General features: G+C 41.7%; 1 protein-coding gene across 1 annotated transcript in view; it reads right to left on the minus strand.

Moving 5' to 3' along the window:
* The window catches only part of AR (androgen receptor), a 427,211-nt gene that overhangs the window by 196,374 nt on the left and 204,290 nt on the right, over nucleotides 1-26,547 (minus strand). The window contains exon 2 of the mRNA XM_069747353.1: nucleotides 6,576-6,727. Within this exon, the coding sequence (XP_069603454.1) occupies nucleotides 6,576-6,727 (152 nt within the window). The remainder of the gene's footprint in view (nucleotides 1-6,575; nucleotides 6,728-26,547) is intronic.

Below are 26,547 nucleotides of genomic sequence, written 5' to 3' on the forward strand. Positions count from 1 at the left end.
AGCCAAATGTATGGGTGTCACATTAGAGCATAGTGCACATAGATAAACCCCAATTGGCGTATAGCATCTATCAGTACAAAGAAATTTAGCGTTGTGGCCTGATTACCCCTAGTGGCTCAATAAGTCATATATTGCACATAGTCCCGGGAAGTCCCATGCAAAAGGGGAAGACTGAGCCGATACAAGATTGATACATTACCGACCTGCTGCTGTCATGCGTGGAAGAGGAGGCCCCGACGCGCGTTTCGCAAGAGTTGCTTCCTCGGGGGGCGCTCCCATATGTGGCTTCCTGACCTTATAGCTACTACCTGATTTGCTCGTTGTTAGCAGTTACGTATTTGTGCGTGGCATTAGGCTCGCCTCTGCTTTTATCTTTTGTATCTCAAATATTTGGTGTTTTTTATGTACTTATTGTTATTCTTTTTTATTTGTCTCTAATAAAGTTGTTAATTTTGTTATTTTGAGCTCTTGTGTCCATTGTTTTTTTGGTTTTCTTATATTGTATGATGGTGGAGCATTTAAATTGTTTGCCCTCCCTGTAGGTATACGTAAAAAAGAATAGTCATGGCCGAAATACACACAAAGGAAATAAACATGTGAACAACAAAAATTGCATAATTGCAATAATTTTCTGGGAGAAACACTTCATTTTCTGGAACAATTTCAAGAGTGCCAACACTTTCGGCCATGACTACATTTCATGACTGTTTATTGTAAGGAAATCTTCTTTATTACTGGTATAAACTATATATCTACAAATGTAGTTTTCTTGTTTTCTATTGCACTGCTCCAATATTTGACAAGAGTACGGCAACATTTTCTATAAAACTACTTGAGAAACATGTAAACTACAGCTCTGACAGCTCACAAATCACAGCAGCTGGCCAAGCACTGTATGGAATTTTGGAACTCCAAAGAGTTCAACTTCCTCATCATAGCATTGTTTGTTACTCGTGAAGTATCCAGGATACCTAGAACTTGCCTAAAATCTTAGGGGTGTAGTAGAAAGAGGAGGCAATTGAAATCAATGATATGTATATTAACCATATGCATACCCTAAGACTAATTAATATGGGAAACCAAAGGAAACCCGTGGGAGGGGGCACATACATTTTATAAAGGTAATACCCTGATCGGAATTACTGCAGCCACCAGAAAAGGTTTTGCTAGGCCTATGCGACTTTGTGTTTTCCTCTGCCCAATATAATGAAACAATTTCAGCATGCTCAGGATTACATTACTGGTTATTCAGTATTGCACATTTTTAGTGTTGGCTTTGTATGCTTGTGTATCCATTTGTCTCGATCTCATATAAACTTTAACTTTAGATTGGTGACATTTTTGTGGCAAAATATAAAGCCAAAATTCCAATAAAGAAAATGAACTGAGCTAGAAATATGTTTAGATTTGAATCAGCCAAAAAGGCATATGTTATTCTGAATATGCAGATATTTATTTTGTGCAGAAAGCATAATGAAGATGATGAACCAGTACTTTACATGCAATCAGTCTTGGACTGGCCCTTCGGAGAACACGTGATTAGTGTGCGCCCTCTGCCTGAACAGTCACTGCAGAGAGCCGGCGACGCTGAGGAGCACCGGCCAGCGACGAGAAGTGAGTATGTCATTTTTTTATTGCAGCAGCAGCAATATAGGATGTAATCATATCAGCATAAACTGCACTGATAAGATGAGCAACTTATGAGGCTATCATCAACCTCTATGGGACATATTTTCCTATGGAGCATCTTAAGGGCCCAATGAACATTATGGAGAATTATATGGGCCCATCAGGAACTTTATGGAGCATTATATGGGCCCATCATGAACTTTATGGAGCTTTATATGGAGCATTATATGGGCACATCATGAAGTTTATGAAGCATTATATGGGCACATCATTAACTTTATGAAGCATTATATGGACACATCATGAACTTTATGGAGCATTATATGGGGCGTATTTTGTATGGAGCATCTTATGGGGCTCATCATGAACTGTATGGAGCATTATATGGGCCCATCATATACTGTATGGAGCATTTTTAAAGTTTATCAGTAGCTGCTGCATTTCCCACACTAGACTTATAATCAAGTCAATCAGTTTTTTCTGGCAAAATTAGGTGTCTCGGCATATACTCGGGTCGGCTTATACTCGAGTGTATATGGTACCTAGAGAGTTCAAATATTCTCACATCTATTTGTCATCGTTCAGCCCATTGCTCAATATTATCTCTGAATCCACAAGTGTAGTTTTTTTTCTCTAATACTTATTTTCTAATAATTTTTAATCAAACACAAAGTTGACACAAAATAACGTAAAAATATCATATAAAAACTGATGCTCCTCCTTTGATATACTCCTCTTAAATTGTCTAAAAATAACTGCATTCAAAATTGCACATGTGAATAAGTGTCCTTATATTATGATGGCCTAAAATGTGTTTTTTAACAGTTTTCTTGTAATATCTGGATCAATGCTGCTAGCAATTAATGTGCGCACAATATTTATTTCAATTCCAAAGTATTTGGCCACCAAGCTATGTCTGACCGCAGCAAATAGAAACGCTGTGTTTACAGGAGGGAAATAAATTACTGTCTACAGCAAAATCACTTTACTTTGCAAAATCTGGTAGATTTATCTTGTGTCTGGTGTACATTAAGTATACCTTAAATGAAGTTGTGAGTTTCTTACAAATTTATTAATAAATCTAATATGCTCTGCTTAGATATGAAACCTTAACACAGAAACTCCCTTGCATGTTAATGTACAAAGACGTGACATTTAAAGTAGTAAAGCAAAGCCGAGAGCGGAGCTTTCAATTACCCACAATTATGGAAAATCATTTTGGCAGATGGGAGCTTTTCAGTGAGCTGTTACTGTAACACATTTTGGTCTTGTTTGTCATCTTTGTCACTATTTTGCTGACACTGTTCATCACAGAAATGTTCTAAATCACTAAAGTATTATTTATATCCTGAAAATGTCACCTATTGATCTGGAAACATTTCAGACATCAGAATGGTGAGCTCCTCATAATCAATGTGTTCAAGTCCTACTAAACTAGTGTGTAAAAGCGGTAACGTTTCTCCTGAGTGTCATGTCAAGCTTGACATGCCGAGGTGAGGAGACTTTTAAGTCACAATGCTCCTTTGGGAAATATGTGTATGTCACTCTCTGCTAAGAGAAACGTTACCCCTTGGATCCCGGTTAAAAGCCTCTCACCCAGCCAAATCAGATCTCATACTCTGCACTGGCGAGGGGCAGTACCCCGAAACACAGTGCCTGCAAATTTAGATTCTGGTTTTGGCCTTTATCCTAAGTCATGTGACAAGGCTCGTTAGAGAGTTGATATTGACTTTTAGGATTGCTACTTCCTATAGTTGACTCTAGAGTTCTAGTCCTCATCCTCTCTGAAGAGACAATTTGCATAAGCTGGACTCGTGACAGTATCTTCCCGGTCATGAAGAGCTTACATCAGTTTGTTTGGACATATTTCACTATATTTGAAAGTATTACTAGTAATATTGGTTTGTAGACACAAGCAATGTAATATTGCCAGTAACCGGAGTATCTTGGGCAATGGAGGACTATACAGTGACTTCCTGTCAGTAGCATCCAACTAGACGTAAGTACAGTGCTATGGTTTTGGAGTTCTCAACATCATGACAACAAGGGTGGGAAACAAAGCTTCAAAAAGGAAAAATTCCATTGAAAAAAAAGATATTGGGAGGAGGATTACATGTAAATTAAATTTCTCAGCACAAAATTTGCACTAAAGTAGCATGATATACTTTGCTGATTAGCCTTAATGCGAGAAACAACAGATGAAGGTCCAGACACGTCGTATTAGTAACAAGATGAGCACAAAAATAGACACAATGTGTTCTGGAGCCCACAAGCTAAAGTTTCTACTATTGATGAGCGAGTACACTCGTTACTCGAGATTTCCCGACATGCTCGGGTGGTTTCCGAGTATTTTTGCGTGCTCGGAGATTAAGTTTATGTTGATGCAGCTGCATGATTTGCGGCTGCTAGACAGCTTGAATACATGTGGGGGTCACCTGCTTGATAGGGAATCCCCACATGTATTCATCCTGTCTAGCAGTCGCAAATCATGCAGCTACATCGACATAAAACTAAATCTCTGATCATGCCAAAATATTCAAGAGACCACCCGAGCATGCTCGAGAAATCTCGAGTAACGAGTATATTCGCTCATTACTAGTTGCTACCTCACACAGATCTACAAGCACATTAGTGATAATAATTATAGTGACTAGGAGGAAAAATGTGAAAGGATGATAAAAACATTCTCCTGGAGAAGGTAACTCATGACCACATTGCTGATGGACCACAGTGTTGTTAACCTGTAGATCACTAGTAAAATTGTAATCTTAAATTCCTTGAACATTGGGCAATCATCAAAGAAAAGTTTTGGTTTACAAGGACTAGAGTTGGGCTCATATTTTAAACATCACATACTTAGATTGCAAGCTGGATTTTCTTTTTATATTGGAAAAGCACCTTCACTGACATTGAGGGTCCTCATCTATGAGGCCAAGTTTAGCAGATCACGGAACATCACGCTGCTTTCTTACCGTACGTAAAACACGGAGGAACCAAAGCACTCTATATTTAGAGGGATACGAGCAATCAATCCCTATCCATAATATGTAACAGTCACCTTTTCCTTTTCTTCAGGACTACATCTCATGAGTGAAGCATGTGCAAAGCAGCTGGACGCTAAATGAAGCCGATGTTTATACACTGGTCATGTCAGCACACAGCAGGCGGTGCCAGCATCTTGTGAACAACGAGAGCGTACGCTCCATGAACTGTGCAAAGAACGACTGCTTAATATGGGATGAGCAGTGCAGGGTGAAGCCTGACATTGTGACTCTACTCCTCTAGCATGCGGTACATTCCAACTTTACTTACAATTAAAGACATTATCTAAAGTAGTGTAGCGGAATATGGAGCTACTCGCCACTGAAAACATTTCAAAGGAGAAAAACAGCGCTGTTCACACTTCAGTCATTACAACATATCACAGCCATCTAATCTCCAGTTTGCCTATATATTTTTATGTATGTGTGAATCTCACCTGTACAAGTAAAAACCAGTTGCCATTTCTATACTGCTATCCATTTCCTAGCTACAGGTTCCTGTCTGCATACATCTGTGCTATAAACCATCCAAAACTCCTATGTGTAACCGCACCTCTGAAAGCATGAATCTATTGCCATTACATCACTGCTGTCCTGCTATTAACTGTATCCCTGTTGGAATATATCGCTCTACATAAACTTTTCTTTTATCCGTTTTATTAACGTAATCACTACGGGAAAATACCAAATTGAACATACTTCTCTTTTATTGCTGTGATTAATCACATCCTTCTTGGAATACTTCAGATTCATATACATGTACTGTTCCCATGTGTATCCTCTGCTTCATCTGGTGTTTCCTGCTCTGTTTGTTTGCCATACTGTCTGCCCTTCTGTACTTGTCCTTGCTGATCCACATGATATCTAGCAAGAGCCACTTCGCTGCTTCATCGCCTACAGTCTGTGCTGCTCATCTTTACCTACAGATTAGAGGATGAGCAGGTAAGACCATATCATGTGCCCACTGAATAATATATCTGCTCATAAAAAATAAAATTGACCATACATATGGTGTATGGTAAATTGATGGTAGATCCTCCACTGAATGAGTGATAGCCTGTATAGTGATTGTGTCACTGACACAGCCATTCACATGTTGCCTTGAATGTCAGATCCTTCTGAGAACGGTCTTTCAAAAAATTAATTTTTTTTGTTTTAATATTGGATGAAAATTTCAAACATCAATGACATCTTTTCGTACAGTGTCAATGGTTGGCTGAAACATTTGTTCATTGTTCAAGAGGTTTTTAAATTAAAATTGGGTCAAAGTCAAAGAATGTTATACAATAACAAATGCTCCTACACTCACTGGTTCAATTCACCATCGCCTTAGGGTTGCTGTTACGATGGTCTCCGCCAGACCTGGAAGAAATCACATCCTGTTCTTCAGTCACATGACCTGTGCCGCCAGTGACTACTTGCAGTGGGTAGACCAAATGCAAGAATTTTCAGTGGGATGACGTCCCTCTCCTCAATCACCTACCCAATCACTGGCTTCGGCTGTCACCTGCTTGAAGAACAAGACATGAATCCTTCCGATCCTGGCATGGCAGTGGTGCCAAGGGATATTGAACTATTCAAGTAAATTTATTAGGGTGCTAATATGCTGTAAAAACAAGAAATTCTTCTAATGTTGCAGCCTATACAGTGCTGTCTGATACAACCTCTACCCAAAATGTGTCATGAAGGTCAATCATTAAGGTCAGAAAGAGGCAGCAAACCATGAAATGAAGCGGTTGACTATGTAGGATGATCGCTCGGCATCTCTGGTTGAAAAATGTTTTTCAAAATAATGTATAAGAAAATATGGAAGACATATTTCCTTAGCTATTTTCCGAAATATAAGTTCCTATCTCTGTAGTACATTCACACACACACAACGCAGAATATTTCTAATATTTCTACCTTCAGCTGCCCTCTTGAAGAAGACTTTGCAGCTGCCACATGTAAGGGCTCCATAGTGGCATCCAGATGCTTCATCTCCACAAATCAAGCAGGTCTTCTGTGGTGGGAAGTAATAATCAATGGGGAGCAGGTGTTCTCTGCCTCCTTCCAGCCTGGAGAATGCACAAAAAGACAAATTATTCAGGGCAAAGAAACCACCTGTTATGATATCAACTGTACATAAAGCTCGAGGAGCATTCAACTCAGCAAAAAGACAGTTTTTAATTCACATTATTGTAAGAAGTTTGGTTTTCCCAAGCAGCTGTACTACAGACTGAGAGGGATTTCCAAAGATTAATTGATGAAAGGTTAATGCTTTAAAAAGTAAAAGTAAAAACCACCTGAAATCAAGACTTTTTATAAACAAGTACCGTAATTTAAATGGGTTTTCTGGGAGTTTGCAAATTGTGACTTAGCATAGGGAAAATTATAAAATAAGGATATAACTATTACATACCGGTTAAAGTCCGTCATGCCAGTGGTCACCGATGGCAGTTATACTAGCTTATTATCAGTTACATGACCGCTCTTGCCAATCACCAGCTTCAGCAGTAGTGTTCTTTATGGAAATGTTACAGATAATAGAGTGATTGACTGCAGTGGTCTGGTATCTAATACTCTGGATCTTATCCTAAATCTCTGCGAAGACTTTGAAGACCACGACACTTGGCAGTCAGTCAACAGAAGATTTATATTTTCTTATTTTACAACCTTTACTACGCTATGGCAAGTTTTATGGAAACCAATTCATCTCAATGTATAAAGACATAAATCAATTTTATTTATACTTTTAATGTATAGGAAGAGCTTAGGGCATCTATCTCCATTGTTTCTAGAGAAAAAGTAGCTGCTATTTTCAATTGCAAGGCAAATAAGGTTCCAATTTACGGCAACATGGAGCTAACAGTGAAACACTATATATAGAGAGAGAGAGAGAGAGAGAGAAAGAGTGTGTACTTATATATATATCCCCTTAGTGACCACTAATATGTCTCTTACTGACCTAAGATATAAGAGAATAGCCTCCTCCGATCGATGATAATGCAGCAGTTGTCAGCTGTGCACTATAGCTGACGCCCTGCTGCATCGCTCACGATCGGTGTTGGCACCGGGCATGGCCATTCAACCGCTTAATGCTTCTTCCAAAAGTGACTATGGCATTTAAATGGTTAACAGTGTGGGGGCTCCATCTTTAACCCCAATGGCACTCTGATATCATGATTATGTGTTCCTGATAGTTGACATGGCTATTCATACCCAAATAATGGATTTAGAGTCTGCCGGCCATAGTGGCCTGTTAAGAAGTTAGCAACATTTTGGTGGTAAAAATAATATTCTTTTTTCCTGTAAGCAGTTTTGAATATGTCAGGGGGTGTTGTTTTTAAAACAGTATCACGTTTGGTTTTTTTTTCCAATACATAAATCCCCTAAAGTCACTTCAAAACTGAATAGGTCAATAAAAAAATAGGTTTTGTAAATTTCCTTGAAAAAAATGAAAAATTACTGCTACAATTTTAAACTAATATATTGACTCGAATTTATCATCAATATAAAGTATAATGTGTCATGAAAAAAACCCACAAGGACATGGTGAAACGTTATTGTGGCATACAGTTACACATCTCAGATTTAAAAAATCTGGCCTCACTAAATGATTATGTATATTTATATATACAGTGTGTCCGTAAAGTCATGGTGCACTTTTGACCAGTCACTGGAAAGCAACAAAAAACGATAGAAATGTAGAAATCTGCTCCAAATAAAAGAAAAACTCTCCCAGTTTCATAACTATTCTGTGCAATTCTATGTGGGCTCCATTTGTTGCTCTACACACATCCAAACGATAGTGAAGTTCTTGCCACACACTGGTAAGGATGTCTGGTGTAAGAGTGAATAACGTCTGTGATTCTCTGTATATATACACTGTATATATAATGCATATTGAAAATCTAATCTACCCTAAGATTTCATCCATTATAAGTTCATGCTTAAAACATACAACTCTGCCCTTTACCTCTCCAAACAAACCTATTTTAACACCCTCATCACCTCACTGTCCAATAACCCTAAACGTCTCTTTGACACTTTTCATTCCCTACTCAACCCAAGAGTGCAGGCCCCAACTACGGATCTCCGCGCTGACGATCTGTCCAATTACTACAAAGAAAAAATCGACCACATCAGACAGAAATTATCTCCCAATCCGTTCATACCATGCACTGTCCTCCCTCACCCATTGCATCTAGCTCACTCTCTGACTTTGAACCAGTAACAGAAGAAGTAATCATGCTCCTTACATCTCTGTTTTAAGTGATTAATGTCGTTGATATGTTCAATGTACACATGTTGCTTCACATAACCCCAAAAGTAAAAGTCTAAGGGTGTCAGATCTGGGGATTGTGGTGGCCATGGCTTGACAGAACCCCTGCCTATCCACCGCCGGGGTGTTAGGGTTGGCGGAACGCACCAAATATATAGTTTATTAGATGGAATTGGTGCGTTCACAACCCGGGATCCACCGTGCAGGAAAGTACCTGCTGCTAAGTAAGACGGACTATATGGCGGTACTATAAGTATACATACAAGGGTTAACTTCACCCTGCGTGAAGGAAGCGATCCTGTTGCGTCACAGGACCGCGGTACCGCACATAGAGCGCGAGCAATAAGTCAGCGAACACAACCCCAACTAGGATTGAAGTCCGATTAGACCACTGCTGGCACAACACCGCAACTGGGTGTGTAAGGAAACTATTGAAATAGTAAATAAGGCACGAGAGTGCGTGCGGTGCCGCACTGACGGATGCCACTAATCACCCAGGCTTGGGTAAGGAAAGCGCAGAGGAAGCGCACGGCGCCGTACTGGCGGAAACAGCAACTGGACGCTGAGATGTGTGTTACGTGCTGTTGGATAAGTCGGGCGCTAGATAGCAAACATACACCTTCCGCGAACAGATATTCAATAGGGAGGGTTATTTAAAGAGCGACTGTCACACACAACACACACACATATATAAGACAATACTAGCGCATGGCCGTGCGGTCATGCGCAGTTTATATAGTTGCAGCACAGGAAGCTGCTACTGAAGTTTTTGCCCTTTCAGGACCTTCCAGAAGGACCAATGGAAAGTGCTGCAGTACCTGAGCATGTTTTGCCCTTTCAGGACCTTCCAGAAGGACCAATGGAATGTACTGCAGCACCTGAGCATGTGACCGAACATGTGGCCCTCGACCTCCAATGGGAGGCCCTGCCCTGGGCATGCTCAGTGTGAGTAAACAAGGACTTAGTCCCAGAGAGGCTCGCTCGCCGCAGATCAGTGCAGGGTACCATAGGAAAGCCAGAAAAGGCAGTAGTGACCCTATGCACCGAATCAGCCCCAGCGAGACGCTGGGAGCGACGTCTCCGCTGAGCAGAGCCCACTGCGGCCGATACCGAATGGGAGACCGCAGCAGACACGGATCGAGATTCCCCCTGTGCAGCAGAGGAAACTCGACTCCTAACACGGGGGAATGTTCTTTCCAGAAACTCACGAACAATGGTTGTGTAGTGTGGCGGAGTGCCATCCTGTTGAAAGATGACACCTTCTGGAAATTGTGGCACTGTATACAATTCCAACATGTCAAAATAAGTGTTTGCCATCACAGACCGCTCCGTGAAAAAAAATGGGCCTATCACATTATCATGCACCAGGCCACACTACACGTTCACTTTAGGGGTGTTACATTCGTACTCAACGTAGGTATGAGGATGTTCAGCAGCCCATATTCGGACGTTATGGCAATGAACATGTCCACAGATATGGAAGGTCACCTCATCGTTAAACACAATCTTCTGCAAAAATCTTGCATCATTGTCGATCTCATGAAGCATATCTGTAGCAAACGCGCATAGTTTGGGTCTATGCGCCGGTTTGATAGAAAGCCGCAATTTGTATCCCGTAAAACAGAGATGTTTCTTTAACACCTTATGAACTGTAGTCTTGCTTAGGTGTAATTGTCGAGCACATGCACGCTCAGATTCTTTAGGGCTCCTTAGGTAGCTATCCCGTATAGCCTCTACAGACTCGTCACTGACTGATTGCCTAATAGAACGGGGTTTCTCGACCATACTGCCGGTTTCCTTCAACTGCTTATCCCACCAAGTAATGTTATTCCTATGGGGTGGCTCTTCATTATAAACGCACAGATATTCACGTAGCAGTTTGGTCACGGATTCAAATTTAGCGAGCCACAGAACACACTGAACTTTCTTCTGTACCGTCCACATCTCGACTGGCATGGAAAACCACACAGCTGGCATAAGCTTGTGGTTGCATCATGTCACAGACCTGGCAGTGTATTAATCAGAGTTCAGTTTATCAGGGGTTAACCTGACTGGGGGCTCAGCAACAGCCCTAATGAGTTTGTTTTTTGGTTCTTGTTATCGCTCCTCATGAACAGGTCTGATATGATTGGGCCAGAGAAAGGATGCCAAAATGTAAACTATAAATAGATCCTGTGACTGGTCAAAAGTGCACCATGACTTTACGGACACACTGTCTATATAATGCATATTGAAAATCTAATCTACCCTAAGATTTCATCCATTATAAGTTCATGATTAAAACATACAACTCTGCCCTTCACCTCTCCAAACAAACCTATTTTAACACCCTCATCACCTCACTGTCCAATAACCCTAAACGTCTTTTTGACACTTTTCATTCCCTACTCAACCCAAGAGTGCAGGCCCCAACTACGGATCTCCGCGCTGACGATCTGGCCAATTACTTCAAAGAAAAAATTGATCACATCAGACAGAAATTATCTCCCAATCCCTTCATACCATGTACTGTCCTCCCTCCCCCATTGCATCTAGTTCACTCTCTGACTTTGAACCAGTAACAGAAGAAGTAATCAGGCTCCTTACATCTTCTCGCCTGACCACTTGCACCAGTAACCCCATTCCGTCACATCTCCTCCAGTCCCTTTCCCCGGTTGTCACCTCTCACCTAACAAAAATGTTCAACCTTTCTCTCTCTTCCGGCATCTTTCCCTCCTCACTTAAGCATGCCACCCTGCATCCATTACTTTAAAAAAAATTCCTCAATCAAAACTGTGCCGCTAATTATAGACCTGTCTGTAATCTTCCCTTCATCTCTAAACTCCTCGAATGCCTGGTCTACTTCCGTCTTATCCGCTATCTCTCAGATAACTCTCTTTTCGACCCTCTACAATCCGGTTTCTGCTCTTTAAACTCTACTGAAACTGCCTTCACTAAAGTCTCTAATGATCTACTAACCGCTAAATCTAATCGTCACTACTCCATGCTAATTCTATCGGATCTCTCCGCAGCATTTGATACTGTGGATCACCAGCTCCTCCTCACTATGCTCCACTCCATCGACCTCAAGGACACCGATCTCTCCTGGTTCTCCCCCTATCTCTCTGACCGCACCTTCACTGTATCTTTTGCTGGTTCCTCCTCCTCTCACCTTCCCCTTACTGTTGGGGTTCCTCAAGGATCAGTCCTAGGTCCCCTCTTCTTTTTGTATACTGCCCCTATTGGACAAACAATCAGTAGATTTGGTTTCCAGTACCATCTCTATGCTGATGACACCCAATTATACACTTCTTCTCCTGATCTCACGTCTGCCTTTTTAGAAAACACCAGTGATTGTCTTACCGCTGTCTCTAACATCATGTCCTCCCGCTATTTGAAACTGAACCTGTCATAAACTGAACTCCTTGTGTTCTCTTCCTCTACTAACCAACCTTTGCCTGACATTGCCATCTCTGTGTGTGGTCCCACCATTACTCCCAAGCAATATGCCTGCTGCCATGGGGTCATACTTGATTCCGAGCTTTCATTCACCCCCCACATCCAATCACTGGCTCGCTCTTCTTATCTGCATTTCAAAAACATTTCTATAATTCGCCCTTTTATTACTTTCGACACTGCAAAAACTCTTACTGTTTCACTCATTCATTCTCGCCTGGACTATTGTAACTCTCTACTAATCGGCCTCCCTCTTACCAAACTCTCCCCGCTCCAATCTGTCCTGAATGCTGCAGCCAGGATCATTTTCCTCACCAACCGTTACACTGATGCCTCTACCTTGTGCCAGTCATTACGCTGGTTACCCATCCACTTCAGAATCCAGTACAAAACTATTGCCCTCATCCACAAAGCACTCCATGGCTCAGCACCACCCTACATCTCCTCCCTGGTCTCAGTCTACCACACTACCCGCGCTCTCCGTTCTGCTAATGACCTAAGGTTAACATCCTCAATAATCAGAACCTCCCACTCCCGTCTCCAAGACATTTCACGTGCTTCACCAATTCTTTGGAATGCACTACCCAGGTTAATACGACTAATCTCCAATCCCCACAATTATGAGCGTGCCCTAAAAACGCATTTGTTCATACTGGCCTACCGCCTCAAGGCATTAACCTAACTATCCCTGTGTGGCCCATTCAAAAATTTTAAACCATAATCAGGTTCCTCGCATCACGTTCTCATACACTTTATGCAGTTGTTAGCCCTCTGTGTCTGTACTGCTACATACTTTGGCTGATAACTGGTTCATGCAGCTTTACATGAATACCCGATTCTTACACTATGGCTGGTCCGAACAACGAAAGCAATTGTTACCATCCACCTCTCGTGTCTCCCATTTTTCCTCATAGTTTGTAAGCTTGCGAGCAGGGCCCTCACTCCTCTTGGTATCTGTTTTGAACAGTGATTTTTGTTATGCTGTAATGTCTATTGTCTGTACAAATCTACAAATCCCCTTTATAAATTGTAAAGTGCTGCGGAATATGTTGGCGCTATATAAATAAAATTATTATTATTAGTAATATTAGTATTTACATACTATTGCTACCTGAGAAAGAAGCTTTACTAATTTAATGTGATCAAAAAAGGAAAGATAAATTATCAACATAAACTTGATAATACCATACCTTTAGTTTAGCACAAAAATTGGATGGATAGTTTAGCAGAAAACATTATGCTCATATGCAAATGAGACTTTTCGAGCACTGCGAGTGGGGCCGCATGGTTTGGAGTACCATTGAGACACTGCTTTCATCTCAAAATAAGAAGTTGAAGCTCCAGGACCCCAAATGCAAAATATGCCCCCTAAACCAATGGATGATATTATATTTCAATTTGCTGTTGTCTGCAGGCCCACTGCCGACAAGGCGCAGTTCCCATTGCAATCGTAGACCAGGGTCTTATTTGCAGAAGGGAGGAGTTTAAAGGCCACATTTTTTTCAGCTTCCGATGCAAGGGTCATTTAGCTGCACAGTTTTACACTCAAGGTATCTTTCCACTTTTTAACCCTTGTCAGCCTCCTTGGTGACTGCATACATCTACTCTCGGACTCATTAGCAAAAATGATTTGAAATCAAAGTGCTACATGCAATTAGATACCATTACCTCTAATTAACAGCAAGTTCATTGAAAGTGTTTCTCACCTTTAATTGCTGCTGTGGCATGTCTGGTTCTATATAGAAGTGATCTCAGCTCATCATTCATTGCCAAATAGTTTGGGACTCGTATTGTTTCTATTACAGGCTTGCTGCCCTGAGAATTAGGTGTCTACACAATCTAATTCTGCTGTGTTTAATTCATGTGGATATGACCCAACGTGCTGAATTACGCTGATCTACTACTGCACTATAGTTAGGCAATAAAAAAGGACAACAGACAGAAGAAGAAGAGAGAATGGCGATAGCAAGAGAAGAGCCATAAGAAGCCCAATAATACACCTAGAAAACAACAGTCAACATATCTACTACAGAAACAGTTGCTTTTCTGCTACAAATATTATTTATGTTTGAATATTATATGTAGTTGGTTCATTCATTATAATTTCTAAAATATCATTTTGTTAGGCTCATCTTAAGTAAATGCTGGCAATCAGTAACATCATGTAAATGATGAAATAAGCTGTGATAAAGACACAAACAACTCTAAATTCATTCCCCATTGATGACCACTATCAATATGATCTTCCTTCAGAAAGGCACAGGATTGTAGAGCCGGCTGTCAGTCAGTGCCGGGGCTCAATTACTGCCGTCACTCTCAGTGCTGTGAGCAGTGACTGGAATTACTCCAGGCATGCCGCCATGACTAAAAGCCGGTGGGTTACAGGAGAAATAAAGTTCATTTTCTCCTGGGTGCCGCACTTTCAGTACAGTGGCTGGGCATATTCATAACGCTATTGTAACGCCTGCTGCAGCGCAGTAGCAGAAAACCTCCACCAGGGGGGTGTGGGTGAAGGAAAACAGGTACAGTCACAGTGAAATCATAGAGCAGCAGGCAGGAGCCACTAGGTGGCGAAAGAGTAGTCAGACAAAGCCAGGTCAGCAACAGAGAGGGGACGAAGTACCAGAGGTCACAGCAATACACGTGGTCAGAAACAAGCCAAAGAAGTCAGAGCCGATCGGGAGCAGGAAAGCCAGAGACGCAAAACAGTCAAACAGGTCAGAAGACAAGCCGAGTCAAATACCAAGAGGTCATAACACGGAGAGCGAGTACTACAATGGGCGAAATCACAGGGGAACACAGGAACAGGACCTAGGTAAACGGGCAGAGGACAAATCAGGGTATAAAAGGGTCAGCTGCTCAAGGCAGAGACAGGAACTATAACTGACACAGCTTGCAGGTAACAGCGGGCTGAAATAGCCAGACAGATCTCAAAACGAGGCAGAGAAGATTAACCGCCGCATGACCATCCCGGGAAGAGAATAATCAGAAACAAACCCCGAACTGAATCATGACAGCTATTAACCTGCAGATTAAGCCTATATCAGCAGGTTCTCTGACCTGACAGGTTCTTTTTAAAATAGCAACTAATTCAAGCGTCTGAGGAGAGAAAACTGCAAATGTAATCACCTGGATTCAATTGTATCGGTATTGTTAGGATTGAATAAGCAAGCTCTGTTATTCTGGGGCATAGTGTATAATATTTAAAGGGAATCTGTCACCTCATTTTGGGTCGGTCCTGGTTCGGTCCGGGTCCGATGGGCGTCGCAGGTCCCGCACCTCCCATCTTCATACGATGTAGTCATCATCTTTGCTTCTGTTGTGGCTCCTGCGCAGGCGTACTGATTTGCCCTGTTGAGGGCAGGGTAAAGTACTGCAGTGCGCAGGCGCCGGGCCTCTCTGAACTTTCCCGGCGCCTGCGCACTGCAGTACTTTGCTCTGCCCTCAACAGGGCAGATAAAGTACGCCTGCGCAGGAGCCGTGACAGGAAGCAAGGAAGAGGACATCATCGCATGAAGATGGGAGGCCCCGGACCAGGACCTGCGACGCCCATCGGACAGGACCACCCCTGGGAGTGAGTATAATCTAACTTGTTTTTCTTATCTTTCAGATTACATTGGGGGCTTATCTACAGCAATACAGAATGCTGTAGATAAGCCCCTGATGGCGGTGGCCGCAGCTTATAGGGCCAAAATGAGGTGACAGATTCTGCACAGTGTGTAGCATTATTATTAGAGGGCACAGTGTGTGGCAGTGTTATTATTAGAGGCAGAGTGTGTGGCAGTATTATTAGAGGGCACAGTGGGTAGCATTGTTATCATTAGGGGGCAAAAAGTGTGCCAGTCTTATTACCAGGCGCAGTGGTGTGTAGCAGTGTTGTTATTAGAGGGCGCAGTGGTGTGTAGCAGTGTTATTATTAGAGGGCACAGTGTGTGGCAGTGTTATTATTAGGGGGCATGGTGTGCGTCAGTTAAAGTGCATAGTATGCAGCATTGTTATTATTAGAGGGTACCGTGTGTAGAAGTGTTATTTGAGGGCACAGAGTGTGGTAGTGATATTATTAGACGGCACAGTTTGTGGCAGTGCTATTATTAGAGGACACAGTGAGTAGCAGTGTTAGTATTAGGGGGCACAAAGTGTGGCAGACTTATTAGAGAGCGCAGTGTGTAGTAGTGGTATTATTAGGGGGCAGGGTGTGCGTCAGTTAGGGGGCACAGTGTGTAGCATTGTTATTATTACAGGGCACCGTGTGTGGCAGTGTTATAATGAAAGGGCACAGTGAGTAGCTGTGTTATTAGAGGGCACAGTGAGTAGCATTGTTATTATTAGGGGGCACGGAGTGTAGCAGTGTTATTGTTATAGTGTACAGATGGCGGTAGTGATATTATTAGAGGGCACAGTGTGTGGCAGTCCTATTAGAGGGCACAGTGTGAGAGTGTTATCATTAGAGGGTACAGTGTGTGGCAGTGTTACTATAGGGGGAGCGGTGTGTAGCAGTGTTATTATTAGGGGCGCAATGTGTGGCACCTTCATTACAATGTTTAACAGTGTAATTGTTAGAGGGCACAGTATGTGGCAGTGATATTATTAGGGGGCACAGTGTGTGGCAGTGATATTAGGGGTCACAGTATGGCAGTGGTATTATTAGAGGGACAGTGTGTGGCAGTGTTATTATTAGAGGACACAGTGTGTCGCAGTATTATTACCAGAGGGCACAGTTTGTGGCAGTGATATTAGAATGCACAGTGTTTATTAGTGATATTATTAGAGGGTGCAATATGTGGCAGTGTTATTATTAGGGGGCACAGAGTGGGGCAGTTTTATTAGGGGGCACAGTGTGTGGTAGTGTTATTATTAGAGGGTACAGTGTGCGACAGTTTTATTACTAGAGGACACAGTGTACAGCAGTGTTATTATTGGAGGGCACAGTGTGTAGCAATGTTATTATGAAGGGCACAGTTTATAGAAGTGTTATTATTAGAGAACACAGCGTGTGGCAGTGTTATTATTAGAGGGAACAGTGTGTAGCAGTGTTATTATTGGAGGGCACAGTATATAACTGTGTTATTATTAGAGGGCACAATATATAGCAGTATTATTATTAGGGGCACATTGTATAGAAGTTTTATTAGAGGGCACAGTGCGTAGCAGTATTATTATTAGAGGGCACAGTGTGTGGCAGTGTTATTATTAGAGGGCAGTGTGTAGAAGTGTTATTATGAAGGGCACAGTTTACAGAACTGTTATAGTTAGAGGGAACAGTATATACAGTTAGGGCCAGAAATATTTGGACAGTGACACAATTTTCGCGAGTTGGGCTCTGCATGCCACCACATTGGATTTGAAATGAAACCTCTACAACAGAATTCAAGTGCAGATTGTAACGTTTAATTTGAAGGGTTGAACAAAAATATCTGATAGAAAATGTAGGAATTGTACACATTTCTTTACAAACACTCCACATTTTAGGAGGTCAAAAGTAATTGGACAAATAAACATAACCCAAACAAAATATTTTTATTTTCAATATTTTGTTGCAAATCCTTTGGAGGCAATCACTGCCTTAAGTCTTGAACCCATGGACATCACCAAACGCTGGGTTTCCTCCTTCTTAATGCTTTGCCAGGCCTTTACAGCCGCAGCCTTCAGGTCTTGCTTGTTTGTGGGTCTTTCCATCTTAAGTCTGGATTTGAGCAAGTGAAATGCATGCTCAATTGGGTTTAGATCTGGAGATTGACTTGGCCATTGCAGAATGTTACACTTTTTGGCACTCATGAACTCCTGGGTAGCTTTGGCTGTGTGCTTGGGGTCATTGTCCATCTGTACTATGAAGCGCCGTCCAATCAACTTTGCAGCATTTGGCTGAATCTGGGCTGAAAGTATATCCCGGTACACTTCAGAATTCATCCGGCTACTCTTGTCTGCTCTTATGTCATCAATAAACACAAGTGACCCAGTGCCATTGAAAGCCATGCATGCCCATGCCATCACGTTGCCTCCACCATGTTTTACAGAGGATGTGGTGTGCCTTGGATCATGTGCCGTTCCCTTTCTTCTCCAAACTTTTTTCTTCCCATCATTCTGGTACAGGTTGATCTTTGTCTCATCTGTCCATAGAATACTTTTCCAGAACTGAGCTGGCTTCTTGAGGTGTTTTTCTGCAAATTTAACTCTGGCCTGTCTATTTTTGGTATTGATGAATGGTTTGCATCTAGATGTGAACCCTTTGTATTTACTGTCATGGAGTCTTCTCTTTACTGTTGACTTAGAGACAGATACACCTACTTCACTGAGAGTGTTCTGGACTTCAGTTGATGTTGTGAATGGGTTCTTCTTCACCAAATTAAGTATGCGGCGATCATCCACCACTGTTGTCATCCGTGGACGCCCAGGCCTTTTTGAGTTCCCAAGCTCACCAGTCAATTCCTTTTTTCTCAGAATGTACCCAACTGTTGATTTTGCTACTCCAAGCATGTCTGCTATCTCTCTGATGGATTTTTTCTTTATTTTCAGCCTCAGGATGTTCTGCTTCACCTCAATTGAGAGTTCCTTTGACCGCATGTTGTCTGCTCACAGCAACAGCTTCCAAATGCAAAACCACACACCTGGAATCCACTCCTGACCTTTTAACTACTTCATTGATTACAGGTTAACGAGGGAGACGCCTTCAGAGTTAATTGCAGCCCTTAGAGTCCATTGTCCAATTACTTTTGGTCCCTTGAAAAAGAGGACGCTATGCATTACAGAGCTCTGATTCCTAAACCCTTTCTCCGATTTGGATGTGGAAACTATCATATTGCAGCTGTGAGTGTGCACTTTCAGCCCATATTATATATATAATTGTATTTCTGAACATGTTTTTGTAAACAACTAAAATAACAAAACTTGTGTCACTGTCCAAATATTTCTGGCCCTAACTGTAGCACTGTTATTAGAGGGCACAGTATATAGCAGTATTATTATTAGAGGCCACAGTGTGTGGCAGTGTGATTATTGGAGGGCACAGTGTGTAGGAGTGTTATTATTAGAGAACACAGCGTGTAGCAGTGTTATTATTAGAGGGAACAGTGTGTAGCAGTGTTATTATTGGAGGGCACAGTATATAACTGTGTTATTATTAGAGGGCACAATATATAGCAGTATTATTAGGGGCACATTGTATAGAACTGTTATTAGAGGACACAGTGTGTAGCAGTGTTATTATTAGAGGGCACAGTGTGTAGCAGTGTTATTATTAGAGGGCACAGTGTGTAGCAGTGCTATTATTAGAGGGCACAGTATGTGACAGTGTTATTATTAGAGGGCACAGTGTGTAGAAGTGTTATTATTAGAGGGCACAGTGTGTAGCAGTGTTATTATTAGAGGGCACAGTGTGTAGCAGTGCTATTATTAGAGGGCACATTATGTGACAGTGTTATTATTAGAGGGCACAGTGTGTAGAAGTGTTATTATTAGAGGGCACAGTGTGTGACAGTGTTATTATTAGAGGGCACAGTGTGTAGAAGTGTTATTATTAGAGGGCACAGTGTGTAGCAGTGTTATTATTAGAGGGCACAGTGTGTGACAGTGTTGTTATTATTAGAGGGCACAGTGTGTAGAAGTGTTATTATTAGAGGGCACAGTGTGTGACAGTGTTATTATTAGAGGGCACAGTGTGTAGCAGTGTTATTATTAGAGGGCACAGTGTGTAGAAGTGTTATTATTAGAGGGCACAGTGTGTGACAGTGTTATTATTAGAGGACACAGTGTGTAGCAGTGTTATTATTAGAGGGCACAGTGTGTAGAAGTGTTATTATTAGAGGGCACAGTGTGTGACAGTGTTATTATTAGAGGGTACAGTGTGTGACAGTGTTATTATTAGAGGGCACAGTGTGTAGAAGTGTTATTATTAGAGGACATAGTGTGTGACAGTGTTATTATTAGAGGGCACAGTGTGTGACAGTGCTATTATTAGAGGGCACAGTGTGTAGCAGTGTTATTATTAGAGGGCACAGTGTGTAGAAGTGTTATTATTAGAGGGCACAGTGTGTAGCAGTGTTATTATTAGAGGGCACAGTGTGTGACAGTGTTATTATTAGAGGGCACCGTGTGTGACAGTGTTATTATTAGAGGGCACAGTGTGTAGAAGTGTTATTATTAGAGGGCACAGTGTGTGACAGTGTTATTATTAGAGGGCACAGTGTGTAGAAGTGTTATTAGAGGGTACAGTATATAACTGTGTTATTATTAGAGTACACAGTGTGTAGCAGTGTTATTATTAGAGGGCACAGTGTGTGACAGTGTTATTATTAGAGGGCACAGTGTGTAGAAGTGTTATTATTAGAGGGCACAGTATATAACAGTGTTATTATTAGAGGGCACAGTGTGTAGCAGTGTTATTATTAGAGGGGACAGTGTGTGACAGTGTTATTATTAGAGGGCACAGTGTGTAGAAGTGTTATTATTAGAGGGCACAGTGTGTGACAGTGTTATTATTAGAGGGCACAGTGTGTAGAAGTGTTATTATTAGAGGGCACAGTGTGTGACAGTGTTATTATTAGAGGGCACAGTGTGTAGCAGTGTTATTATTAGAGGGCACAGTATATAACAGTGTTATTATTAGAGGGCACAGTGTGTAGCAGTGTTATTATTAGAGGGCACAGTGTGTGACAGGGTTATTATTAGAGGGCACAGTGTGTAGCAGTGTTATTATTAGAGGGCACAGTGTGTGACAGTGTTATTATTAGAGGGCACTGTGTGTGACAGTGTTATTATTAGAGGGCACAGTGTGTAGAAGTGTTATTATTAGAGGGCACAGTGTGTGACAGTGTTATTATTAGAGGGCACCGTGTGTGACAGTGTTATTATTAGAGGGCACAGTGTGTAGAAGTGTTATTATTAGAGGGCACAGTGTGTGACAGTGTTATTATTAGAGGGCACAGTGTGTAGAAGTGTTATTAGAGGGCACAGTATATAACTGTGTTATTATTAGAGTACACAGTGTGTAGCAGTGTTATTATTAGAGGGCACAGTGTGTGACAGTGTTATTATTAGAGGGCACAGTGTGTAGAAGTGTTATTATTAGAGGGCACAGTATATAACAGTGTTATTATTAGAGGGCACAGTGTGTAGCAGTGTTATTATTAGAGGGGACAGTGTGTGACAGTGTTATTATTAGAGGGCACAGTGTGTAGAAGTGTTATTATTAGAGGGCACAGTGTGTGACAGTGTTATTATTAGAGGGCACAGTGTGTAGAAGTGTTATTATTAGAGAGCACAGTATATAACAGTGTTATTATTAGAGGGCACAGTGTGTAGCAGTGTTATTATTAGAGGGCACAGTGTGTGACAGGGTTATTATAAAAGGGCACAGTGTGTAGCAGTGTTATTAGAGGACACAGCGTTCTCAGCTGGAAGAAGTCATGAAGGTCTGTACTGGAAGGAAGGGCAATTGCTCTAACCAAAGATTATGCCACTCTGTCTCTGACCGCGCTGCATCAGTCCTGTATTCATATGTAATGCAACAACTCTCAGCATGCCTTCACCACTGTTTAGTGCATACTTGCAACTGTAGTTCAACATGCCTGAAATGGCTATAGCACACATTAACCAGACTTGAGAATTGCAACATTCTTTATGAGTAGGAAAACAAATCTGCAACTTGCTACCATAGCGATTCTTACTTCAGGTAGGGAACATTTTTTTTAAAGATTGAAATCCTCTAACCTTTAGTGATGAGCGAATATACTCGTTACTCGAGATTTCTCGAGCATGCTCAGGTGTCCTCCGAGTATTTTTTAGTGCTCAGAGATTTAGTTTTTCTTGCCGCAGCTAAATGATTTACATCTGTTAGCCAGCATAAGTACATGTGGGGGTTGCCTGGTTGCTAGGGAATCCCCACATGTACTTATGCTGGCTAACAGATGTAAATCATTCAGCTGCGGCAATAAAAACTAAATTTCCGAGCACTAAAAAATACTCGGAGGACAACCGAGCGTGCTCGGGAAATCTCGAGTAACGAGTATATTCGCTCATCACTATTAACCTTCTTGAAGACTCGCCCACCAAAGTACAAAGTGCTATGCTAGTGTAGCTAGTCACTTGGGATACTCCGTAAATCTAAATACTGCGACTGACCCTGCCGGTTCCTGTACAAACTAGAGATCCTGACCCCGCAGTCTCTAGTGGTTCCTGCGTGAGCTGAGATAGCTCTAACCACAGACTTGAAGATGGCAGGAAAGATCTCAGAGTGAGTAAACCATGAAGAACAAAATAAAGTATAAAGTACATACTGTTAGATAATATGCAGCCTACTTCCTAAAAAGAAACAGAAGACCGATGCAGAGCAAAGAACTGAAAAAGCAAAGAGATAAACCCTAGCTGAAAATACACTCACTGGTTCTAAAATACAGAATGGTTGAACATCCAAATGCAAATATCACCAGGAAGAAATGCCAGCAGGGGGAGAGAATATAAAGCCGCACCCGAAACGTGATAGGACGGACAAATGAAAACACCTGAGCTATGCTAAACAGACTGCAGCCAGAATAACAGAGCCTAAACACCCCGAAAAAGGTGTGTCCAAGCTTAGACTAGCCCAAAGAGGATTAGGGGAACCCCGGAGGGCCCCTGTGCAGATCTGGCCCCCAACCTTACTGTATGGGCAGTACATTATTCGCTTGATTCACTCTGTACAGAAAAAAGCAGCATCTCACTCATTAACCAAACTACCCAGTTTATTATTATTTAGAGATATAGGTAAACTTGTGAACCAGAATCATGTAATATTTGTATATAAGTGAAAAGTGGGCCTCCCCAAAGTAAATATTACTGGTGGACCCTTGGCACTCCAGTCCGATACTGGGTGTGTCTGCTGTGACTCGGCAAACAGAGAAGCCAACCACAAAACACATGCTCAAAGGTTTGAACCCAGGACCATGACACAAAGGTATCCTACGGTGCTCACCAGATGCTAATAAGGCAAGCACAATCTCCTCGGGAATGACCTTGGAGTTATACAGTTATGGTCTGCTGCCGCCAAGTAGGACCATCATGGAAATAGGACTAAGGTCCTGCAAATCATTTGCTTAACTCTATAAAGAATAAAGATTAAAATGCAACTAAAAGCAGGTTTACAGAGGATGTCCACAACAAAAATTATCTTTAGTTGTGTTTGTAAATATATTTGTATTTCCAGCCCCAATTCCAAACCTATTGTACAGATGAATAATCGAGTAGGCTTGTTTTAGGGATGCGATAAATGCTTTCCCGGACCTTTCTTGGAAGGTCTGATAAGTAATCAAATAACTATTAGAGGGGCAGATAATATTAAGTAAGTGATTGTGGATTCCATCCTGTCAGGAGTTGTTAAATATGAAATGACCTTTTTACTGCAGTAACTATTAGACTCTCGGGTTTGTACTTCAACCAGCAGGAGTTGAAAACACACTAACAACTAAATCTTGCCAAGATGAAATAATCTAGGAAACTGTAGAAATCCATTTAGGAACAAGTATCCTGCTGCTAAAATAGTGCATGGAGTGTGTAGTGCTTTCTTAAGTAATTTAATCTTGACTTTGCTCCTGGTGTATCCAGAAAGGGGACGGCGGGGCAGATTACTGGGGATTTATGAGTCACAAGGAGCCACACTCTCCATGTTAAATCTGGATTTAGTTTCACAGGGACAGACAGTTTTGAATTTTCATCCCAGATTGTCACATTAGAACCTGGAAGCCACACTTTTATGTTATGAGCCACGAGATTCCCAGGTTCGGCCGGTCCAGGAGTAAGTATTCTCACAGCAGGGATTTGTGGTGCATACTTACAATCCCTTTTCACTGATTAAATTCTCCAAGGCCGGACAAATAATTTGGTTAAAACAAAATCATCTCTATAAAAGTTATTCTGGTCACCAAATCAAATTGGGGGGTTAGATACAAATGAACCTGCGGGGTTGTACCTTCCATTACTCTGTATGTAATAGGTAGTGATGAGCGAATATACTCGTTCCTCAGGTTTTCCCGAGCACGCTTGGGTGATCTTCGAGTATTTGTTAGTGTTCGGAAATTAAGTTTTCATTGCCTCAGCTGAATAATTTACAGCTATTAGCCAGGCTGAGTACATGTGGGGGTGGCCTAGTTGCTAGGGAATCCCCACATGTAATCAAGCTGGCTAAAAGCTGTAAATCATTCAGCTGCCACGATGAATACTTAATCTCCGAACACTAACAAATACTCGGAGACCACCCGAGCGTGCTCGGGAAAACCCGAGCAACGAGTACACTCGTTCATCACTAGTAATAGGTAATGCATTTCCAGAATTAAAAATGTAATTCATCTGCAGTGCACACATCGTTAATCTCCAATAGCGAAGCAGAACTCCAAGCTCTTCTTGTGGCTCTAGAGTTTCATCACAAGCAATGGCGGGTTGTTTCACTGCCAAATCTGTCTGGATTCTAAGATGCTGTCAGCTCATAAAGATCTAAGTCATATTCGCAGGGTTAATATCTTTGAACTTAAATATAGGCACTGATTTATCAAGGCTGGCGTCATGTACTCCGGTCTTCATGAACAGTGCGCCGGAGTAAGAGGCCACAAATTCATTAGGAGATGTGCACTATTTAATGCATTTGGCACATCTTTTAGCTGTCGTATGCCAACGCAATAAATGTACTCCGTTCATGGAAGTGATGAAACTTGATGCTCATGGTCCCCAAAGCAAAAGCTCCAATGTGCCCCCCCTTCCCTTCATTATTGCAAGTCTTTATAATTATTGGTCTTTTCATGAAGACCAAAGGGACATTTTGGATCCCTTAACCCTGCTGTTCTGTTCGGTCTGGGGAGACCTATTTTGAACTTTGGTATTTTTTGGGGTGTTCAAGATGCGGTTCTGAAACTTGTGGTTGATTGACTTAAATGAGGATGGGTCGGTCGGCCACGGGTTTCAGAGCCGCATCTTGAATATTTTAAAGAATGTTGAAGTTCAAGGTCGGTCATTTTTGACCAACAGAACAGCAGGGTTAAGTTACAGGCCTGGGTGAGATTACAGCTCCTGCACCTACTGTTGAGGGACTTGAGTACATTTCTGTTGTGATTTGCTCCTCTATGGCTTGCATGATAAAGCTGGCCATGCCCCGCAGCTAGGGTTGTCAACTTTTCAAAAAGTTACAGGAGATGGCTGAGCTGGCACAAAAACTCCAAAAGTCACAACATCTTACATTTCAAACAATTTTGCGCCAGAATTTGCATAACAATTGTTTGATTCATCCGTTTTCATAATTTATAAAAAATTGGTAAAAGAAATGGTTGAAAACAAAAAATACAGAAGTTATAGGGAAAACTTTCTGGCCTGTTCACAGAATATGCTAGATGGACCATGAAACATGGTTCCGGTGCAATGTCATTAGTGTTGATTTGTAAAGATGAGGCCAACCGTATCCCAATCACAAAATTAGTGCTAGCATTATGCCACATCAGACATCGGAGAAAAGTGTTACAGAGCAATCTGCCCGAGAAATTCTCCATGACACTGTATAATCTGCAATACACAGAAGAGATAGGTCAAGGTGCAGGTACGAAAGTGAATAAAGGTGTAACGACAAAACTGATGGACGGCAGATCACCTGGGCAGACACACAGGCAACACAAGGTCAGGAAACTGTATCACAAGCCATGAAATCCAGGATCAAGGGCAGAATCTTCAGACGAGAGGATAGTCAGACGACAAGCCGGGGTCAATAGCAGTCTATCCTCAAAAACAGCAGAACAAAACAAGGCTGAAGGCAAAGCGGAAACCGGCAGTCATGGACTGACTGATAGTCGTTTAAATAGCCAGAAACCCCCAATGGCTTCAGCAGAAAACTGATCAAACTTAACTCCTAAAGCTCCAAACTAAACAGAGAACCGAACGAGCACAAGTCCAGCAGGCCTAGGATTTATCTGAGCAGAGCTTATTGCTCAGCGGCAATTGTGGCCTTAACACTGCACCGCCTAGCAGATGTAGCCGGCGTGGCTGGAGCGTGTTCACACATGGATATTAGAAACTAGACTATTCCTTATCTGTATTTTGGGCTTTGAACAATTTACACACAAAATGACGTATATTCTGATTCAATGACAGGTAAGTGGAGTAGATAAAACTATTTATTATGTTATTGTAACTGGCATAATGGACAAGATTGATGTTTTTTTTTGCTGTGCA

This window comes from Ranitomeya imitator, chromosome 2, assembly GCF_032444005.1.
Source record: "Ranitomeya imitator isolate aRanImi1 chromosome 2, aRanImi1.pri, whole genome shotgun sequence".
NCBI classification, from domain to species: domain Eukaryota; kingdom Metazoa; phylum Chordata; class Amphibia; order Anura; family Dendrobatidae; genus Ranitomeya; species Ranitomeya imitator.